Genomic DNA, 8445 nt, shown 5'->3' with positions numbered 1-8445 from the left:
CTCTATTATTTTAGTTTGATTTTGAATAGAAAAGAAGATAAATATGTTTGCAACATTATTCATATAGGTGAAATAAAAGTTCCACAAAAAGAATTAAAAGAGTCCAATTACATTTACTAAGTTTGTTTATCCTAAAACATATACGTTTGAGCTCTTTGATTGAATTACTATCTAATATTATATATGTTAATCTGGATAAGATTAACTTAGACTCATCATTTTTCGTTTTGTAACATAATATCAGAGGCGCCGACAAAATTTGATTGAATGAGTCATTAAAAAAAATTAATTGTGATCTAAATGAGTCACTGAAAAAATTTAACCAAATATTTATGGATAAAGACGATCTAATGATCCGATGTTGTGAATGATTGAAGGGGTCGGATTTGACCCATAACTTAAAAAGTTAAATTCTTGATTGGATTGGATTTTTATCTCATCACCCAAGAACTATTTGACTTGATTAATATATCTATAACATATAAATAAGAAAGTTGATCATGAGCCACACACACACACACATAAAGCTTCCCTCTGTAGATCTGATTAGTCCCCTTTGTGCTATTTTAGAGCATCAAAAAGAATATGTAGAATTATTCGAGGTCAAATTTAATGAGATGTTGATCATATTTACGTTCATATTATCTGGAAAATTGATAAAAATAAATAAATAAATAAATAAATTGAAAGATATTTTTATCACATTAAATGGTGTGCATGATGCTCTCACACACGTAGATTTGAACATAAAATCTATTACTTATGCTACAATGTATTAACCAATTTGAATATTTAAACAAATACTTAATATAATTTTTGAAAGAAGAAAATCCACGTTCACTTGAGTTGGTCAGCTCTTTCTTTTTCTCTTCTTTGCTTATTCGTTCCCTTTCTTTCCCTTATATTTTTTAGATGTCGGTGTCTCTCGGCACATATAATTTGATTTCACTAACTACATTGAGAGCATAAAATAATTGTTTGAAGAGAGGAGCCTTCTTCATGTCCTATTCCTCCCGCTCATACTGTGTTCTGATTCTGTTGAGAAAAATACTCCATTCTATTGAGGAAAATCTTTCCTCCTAAACCGTATAAATAGGAGTCATGCATAAATGCATGATTATAATAACACTCACTACGATGTCACGCTACGTACTTTCATATCTTAATTTTATGACCACTTAATTTTACATCGTTTATAGAAAGGAAATATTCATGAATTATATTTTATTAAGTTCCTGCCATATGTTAAAGTTTTGAGAAAATTAAAATCTTCCAAGCATGCATAACATCACATGAACACAAGGTGAGAAGAAGTTCAAGTGAAACCATGCATCCTGGTTAAGCTTCTTCCACAGTCTCCAAGTTCTCGTAGAACGCCTTCTTGAACCTTGGCATGCTCTCCTGCTGCAACCCTAACACGACAGCAACTCCCCCGTCATCCTTGGGGCTGTGCGCAACAAACACCAACCCGCATACGACTGAAGCCTGAGACATGTACATTGGCTTACCCCACCCGAAATCGGCCCCATGCGTCGGCAGCCCCAGCCAGCTGACCACCCACAGGTCGGCCCCGGACCACCTCCACCTCCCTGTTATCGAGCCGGACACATCACTAACCTCCATGTAGTCTATCAGCGACCTCACGTAGTCGTCGTCCAGCCGCGCTATGGCGTCATGAATCTTGTCAGCCCCGAACTCGAACGGGCTCGACAAAACCTCCGCGACCCTCGCCGTGACCGACGTCCTGAAGACGGCATTGCCCACATAACCTTCCGGGAGCGGCGGTCTCATGCGAGTGCGTGCGTCGCCGATCACGTACACTCGAGTCTCCTCATCGTCTGCGAGTTCCCGGGCCTTGCATGAGCAGCGCCAGACGTGAGCCACGACAGCTTTGAAGGTGGAGAGGGGCCTGACGCCTTTGCCGCGGCTCTTGAGGCGGCAGAGCTGGTCCTTGGACAGCGTAAGGATGGCGGACGCCACCGGGGATGGAACGGTGGCCGAAGGCGTGGGCTGTTGCACTTGCCTGTGAACGTACTCAGGGTGGTCGAAGAGGACCTGAGGCGGGGAGCGAGCGCGGAGGAGGGTGCGGTCCAGGCAGGGGTTGACGGTGAGCTCCGCGCCGCGAGCGATGTCAGACCATGCGTTGACGAAGCAAAGAGCAGAGAGGCCGTCGGCAGCGGTGTGATGAACGGCGGTCGACAGGCACACACCACCACACTTGAAGAAAGTTACCTGCAGTCAAATGGTGACTCAACTGTGATGTATTTATTATTCCCCATCATAAGAATATTAGAAGATAATATTTTAAAAAACAATATATATATATATATAAACAATATAAGTGAACTTTTAATGTTATTTCCAAATTTATGTTGATATGCATTTTAGATTATTTCATAGATTCCTAATATTTTATGTAAAAATAATAATGTTTATTTCTAAAATTCACTTTCATCATATTTTTTGGAAAATGTCTAGTTAATTTTTTGGAACCAATTTGAAATTTTTTTTATGAACTAAGAAAAAAACAAAAAAGGACGAAAAAGACATGAAATAGGGTCCCTCACTTATGAGGGAGAAATTAGAAAAGCTGAAATAAAAAAAGAAAAAAAAAACTCAATTAGAAAAGCAGGTTACTTTTTTGGATTTTAGTTCAATTTCAAGGGACTAATAGGACAGTTTAGATTTGTTGGCTCCTGCAATAGTGTCCCTACATCACATCACATCACATCACATCACATCACATGAGAAATCATGGTGCCTGCCAAAGCACACAAATTACTAACGCAACCAATCCTAACACTTTTCTATATGAAATAATTTTAGTTTTTTACGTGACAATCTTATTAGTTAAATTTAGTGCAGCATCAGCTTTCTCTCTTTTCTTTTCATTTCTTTTCTTTTTTATTCTCTAAAATATTATATGAAAGGTGATAAAATATATTTTGGATCCAAGACATGTTACAGTCGATATCATACCGTGTTATAACCGAATTAGCAAGGGGAGCATCCCCACGTGCCAAGTCAGAATCCGTACCGAGACACTGTTTGATACATCTCATCCTGGAAGCTCAGGATGACATCGCCCGGTGTCATTCCACGTGTCCCGAGACGACAACCGTATAAAGGTACCATTTCATCCCTCGAGAATCGGCCACCACATCAAACTCGCGTACGACCGACCCTCATACAGTAATATAAAAGCCCCTAGCCGGCATTCGGTCAAGGGGAGGAGAAAAAAAAAGAAGAAGATAACTAACTACTGACTTGCTCATCGGAGGGGCCAAAGTCGGGAATCACCCGACGAAGGTCATTTTTGCAGGCAAGCAGCCACCCTCAAGCCACGAGCATCTCAACCCGGGAGTTACCATCCAATGCATGAGGACGAGCTACCAACCAGCCAGGAGACCGAGACACGTTGATCAACACCCCGTCGCAAAGGCATGACCTCCCTCGGCATCCAACTCAATCAATAGAAGGCTCCCGACATCGACCCGTGGACCAAGCCGTGCTGACTCATCAGCCATGGCACATTTGTTCACCACCATTTTTGGTGCTAGAGGAAGGGCCATGTAGTAGGAGCATCTCGCAGGAGCTCTCCCTAAAGGAGAACCATCGATCGGTCACCCCTCTGTCGGGCCCGGAGTTTAGTCCCTCCCCGTCCTCAAAGACGAGGTGATCCCAGCCTCGACGCTAGATCGCTACTGGCGCTTATTTAATGACCCGGGGTTGTCGCCCCCCAAACTTACCATAGGACCCTCGATCGTGTCACCCGAGGCGTTCCTCAACCTGACCAAGCAATTACAAGCAATGGCGGGGATGATGCAGACGCTTGCCCCACTCATTCCCCAAATCATGGGGCTAGCAGCTCCCCCGACTGACCCGACCCGACAAAGGCCAAGCAGGGAGCAGGTCGGGACGAGAGAAGCCCGAGAGCGAACGATGAACCTGAGAGGCCTACCTGAACGGAGCATACCTACACCCTGCTGGGCCACTCTGCCCCACGCTGAGCCTGATACCATATCGTCTGAATCGGCGGATGACTCATTCAAAATCTAGTTGTCCCGTGTCAACCAGCTCCTGGACGAGTTCCAATGCAAGTTCTAGAAGTCGTGGGGCTAGACGGGCGAAGGCAGCTCGGGCAGATCCCCCTTTACTCAGGAAATACAAGACAAGCCTATACCACTCAACTTCAGGCTACCAACATTGGAAATGTACGACGACGGCTCCGACCCCACAGAGCATGTCGTGGCATTTCGGGCTCAGATGGCCCTCTACGACACCTCTGACACCCTGATGTGTCGGGCGTTCCCGACCACCTTCAGAGGACCGGTACGAACATGGTTCAACCTGCTACGCCCACTCTCAATCTCATCCTTCGACCAGCTCGCAAGAGAGTTCGAGCAAAACTTCCTCGCCAGCGTGTGACCCAAGCCTTCCATTACCACCCTGCTAGCGTTATCTCAACACAAGGGCAACTCTCTCTCCCAATTTGTGGCCTGCTTTACCGCGGAAATCCGAGGATTCCCAAATGCTCACCATTCCTGATGGGCTTGAGGCCCTCGAGGTTCTTTTGGTCACTCATCGAGAAGCCACCCGCGACCATCCCCGAGATGCTCCAGCGCGCTAATCAGTACATCGCCGCTGAAGCCCTAATGGCAGGGAGGCGTGAGGACAACAAGAGGTCGAGATGGAGCAACTCCGAGGAGTGGCTCCGGCACCCCCATCGTAAGCTCGCAGGAGGCCCGATCGGCCCAAGTCAGAACCTGCGTCGCCCCAGTCAGCAAGCCACGTGGCGCGATGGCACCGCGTGTAAACAAGGGGTCTCTCGCCAGAAGTTGCGTCGGCCTAGCCAGCACGCCACATGGCGCGATGGCATCGCTCGTGACAAAGGGTCTCCCGGTGGTAGACCTAAGTCCGAGATCAACTACTCGACCAACGGGACCAGTCTCCTCTCGAGCCACACAGCTTGGTCCCCTGACCAGTGACTAGCCATTATCATCCTACCATGATGCCACCCCTCGAGGACCGACCGCCACGCCGGCCCAGTCTTTGCCCGAGTCGCTCCAGATTGGACCCCTGACTTGTGACTCGTCGGCCCAGTCTTTGCCCGAGTCGCTCCAGATCGGACCCCCGACTTGCGACTCGTCGGCCCAGTCTTTGCCCAAGTCACTCCAGATCGAACCCCCGACTTGTGACTCGCCGGCCCAGTCTTTGCCCAAGTCGCTCCAGATCGGACCCCCGACTTGCGACTCATTGGCCCTCTTTGCCCGAGTCACTCTAGATCGGACCCCCGACTTGCCACTCACCGTCCCAGTCTTTGCCCGAGTCGCTCTAGATCGGTTCTCGACTTGCGACTCGCCGACACCAAACCTGAGCCCGAGATCAGTCACTCGGCCCACAGGTCCAATCCTTGCCCGAGTCGCTCCAGCTCGATCCTTAACTTGCGACTCGCCAAATCTCTAACCGAGTCGCTCCAACTCGATCCCCGACTTGCGATTTACCAACCTCCTATCGAGTCGCTCTAGCTTGATCCTCGACTTGCGACTCGCCAAATCTCTAACCGAGTCGCTCCAACTCGATCCCCAACTTGTGATTCGCCAACCTCCTACCGAGTCGCTCTAGTTCGATCCTTGACTTGCGACTCACCAAATCGCTAACCGAGTAGCTCCAGCTCGATCCCCGACTTGCGATTCGCCAACCTCCTACCGAGTCGTTCCAACTCGATCCTCGACTTGCAACTCGCCAAATCTCTAACTGAGTCACTCCAGTTCGATCCTCGACTTGTGACTCGCCAATCTCCTACCGAGTCGCTACAACTCGGTTCCCGACTTGCGACTCGCATACACCAAAACCTGAGCCCAAGTTTAGCCACTCGGCCCACAGGTCCAGCTCCTACCCGGGTCGCTCCAAATCAGTTTCTGACTTGCAACCCGTAGGCACCAAAACCTGAGCCCAAGTTCAGCCACTCAGCCCACAGGTCCAGCTCCTACCCGGGCCACTCTAGATCGGCTCCCGACTTGCGACCCACCGACACCAAAACCTGAGCCCGAGTTCAGCCACTCGGCCCATAGGTCCAGCTCCTTCCCGGGTCGCTCTAGATCGGTTCTCGACTTGCGACCCGCCGGTGCCAAAACCTGAGCCCGAGGTCAGCCACTCGGCCCACAGGTCCAGCTCCTGCCCGGGTCGTTCCAGATCGCTTCCCGACTTGCGACCCACTAGCACCAAAACCTGAGCCCGAGTTCAGCCACTTGGCCCACAGGTCCAGCTCCTTCCTGGGTCGCTCCAGATCGGTTCCTGACTTGCGACCCGTTGGCACCAAAACCCGAGCCCGAGCTCAATCACTCGGCCCACAGGCCTAGTCTTCAACCGAGTCGCTCCAGCTTAATCTCTGACTTGCGACTCGTCACATCTCTTACTAAGTCACCCCAGCTCAATCCTCGACTTGTGAATCGCCGATCCTCTACCAAGTCGCTCCATCGCGATCCACGACTTGCGACTCGCCGACCCCAATTCCAAGCTGCGCCAAACCGGTTATCCGACTTACGACACATTGGTCTTGCCTCATCTGGTCCCAACCGCCTGATCAGCAAAGCCAACCCTTCCCGAGGCACAGGGTGCCGCCCCTCCAAACCACCCCAAGACAAGCCAATCCAGCTTCCCCTCGCAAGCAATCAACATAATCATAGCATTCCGACCCAGGCATGCCTCTCGCCTCCTTAGGGACCCCACGACACGCCTTGATGGTGGGGGGGGGGGTGGGGGAGGGGGGGGGGTTTTGAGAGAAGTGATAAGATATATTTTGGGTCCAAGACACGTCATAGTCGATGCCACACCGCGCTACAGCCGAATCAGCAAGGGGAGCACCCCCACGTGCCAAGTCAGAATCCGTACTGAGGCGTTGTTTGAAACGTCTCATCCCGAAAGCTTGGGACAACACCGCTTGGCGCGGTTCCGTGCGTCTCGGGATGACGATCGCACAAAGATACCGTCTCATCCCTTGAGGATCGGCCACCACGCCAAACCCGCATATGACCGACCCTTGTATAGTAGTATAAAAGCCCCTGGCTGACGTCCGGTTAGGGGGAGGAGAAAAAAAAGAAGAGAACCAACTACTAACTTGCTCGTCGGAGGGGCCAAAGTCTGAAATCACCCGACGAAAGCCATTTTTGCAGACAAGCGATCACCCTCGAGCCGCGAGCATCTCAACCCAGGAGTTGCCATTCAGTGCACAAGGACGAGCTGCCAACTAGCCAGGAGACCGAGAGATGCTGATCAATACCCCGTCGCGAGGGCATGGCCTACCTCGGCATCCAGCTCAATCGATAGAAGGCTCCCGACATCGACCCGTGAACCAAGTCATGTTGACTCATCAGTCACGACACATTTGTTCACCACCAAAGATAATAATGATAGTAGTAGTTTTACAAAGTCCTGTGATATCGGATCGGAATAGCAGATCGAAGAAGAAAGATGATCCAAAGCGGATGTATGATAGGAAGAAGAAGATGATGATGATGATGACACGCATACCTGAAACATGCACAAGGGCGGCTCATCGGACTCTACGTTGGGCACGAACAGTCTGTTCATCTCGGCGGACGGTGCCAACTCCCCCAGCTCTTCCAGCGTGGAGTCGGAGCGAGCCACCACGAAGAGGACCCCCTCGCCGGTGCACTTGATCTCGAGGCGGCCGTCGGAGTCGAATCCGAGGCGGCCGGCGAGCGGGTAGAAGGGGACTAATGCCTTGGCTAGGGCTGCCTTGAGCAGCTGTACGGAGAAGAAACCGGAGTCGCCACCGGGGTGATAGAAGTAGACGACGGGAGTGTGAGCTCGAATCACCAGCAAGTCCAGGTTGGAGAGCCAGATGGATCCCTCGGGAGTCTGCTCGCCTGGAACCACCATGCCGGATTCCACCACTTCCACCATCCCTCTCTCTCGCTGTGTGTGGCGGGGTATGAAGCCAGCCGATGCTCTATCGACCTTTCTAATCAGGTGCTACTTTAAGAACTTGTCGTGGACCAGTAGAGCACTATGGATGCTTCTCATCAGCAGCCTCATGTGCAAGGACTTTGAATCGAGATGAAAAATCTAGATGCTGAACATATGCACCTCGTGACGATTCCAAAATGTTCCGCAGAAGACAAATCGTTCATTGACTTCGTGACGATTTGAAGGAACCACTACGATATGCACTCATCGAAAAAAGGTTATCGATCAACAAAACACTTGGTTGCATTCATTCAGCTAAAGCAAATCCATGTTTTCCAAGGCAATTTTTTCCCTTTTGTTTGTTCCTTATAAAGTAGCAATATCATCATCAGCCAAAGCCATGAGCAAACGAACAATCATCACGAGATTAAGTGATGGACGTCATTAATGACGACTATCTCTTCCGTTTTCGGTCAAAACCTATCAATTCATCAACGGCATCACTGTCTCTTG

The 8445-nt window shown here is 49.6% G+C and overlaps 1 protein-coding gene across 1 annotated transcript; it reads right to left on the bottom strand.

Annotated features, from left to right (window-relative positions):
* Positions 1-1207: 1207 nt before the first annotated feature.
* Positions 1208-8262, bottom strand: LOC135617291 (putrescine hydroxycinnamoyltransferase 1-like). The gene is made up of 2 exons (XM_065117358.1): positions 7534-8262; positions 1208-2232 (listed from the first exon to the last, which is right to left on the bottom strand). Exons 1-2 carry the CDS (start codon positions 7927-7929, stop codon positions 1339-1341), a joined length of 1290 nt encoding a protein of 429 aa, XP_064973430.1. The 5' UTR covers positions 7930-8262; the 3' UTR covers positions 1208-1338.
* Between the last annotated feature and the right edge of the window lie 183 nt (positions 8263-8445).

The sequence above is a fragment of the Musa acuminata genome, chromosome BXJ2-7 (genome assembly GCF_036884655.1).
Source record: "Musa acuminata AAA Group cultivar baxijiao chromosome BXJ2-7, Cavendish_Baxijiao_AAA, whole genome shotgun sequence".
Classification (NCBI taxonomy): domain Eukaryota; kingdom Viridiplantae; phylum Streptophyta; class Magnoliopsida; order Zingiberales; family Musaceae; genus Musa; species Musa acuminata.
This window is presented reverse-complemented; position numbering and strand designations above follow the sequence as displayed.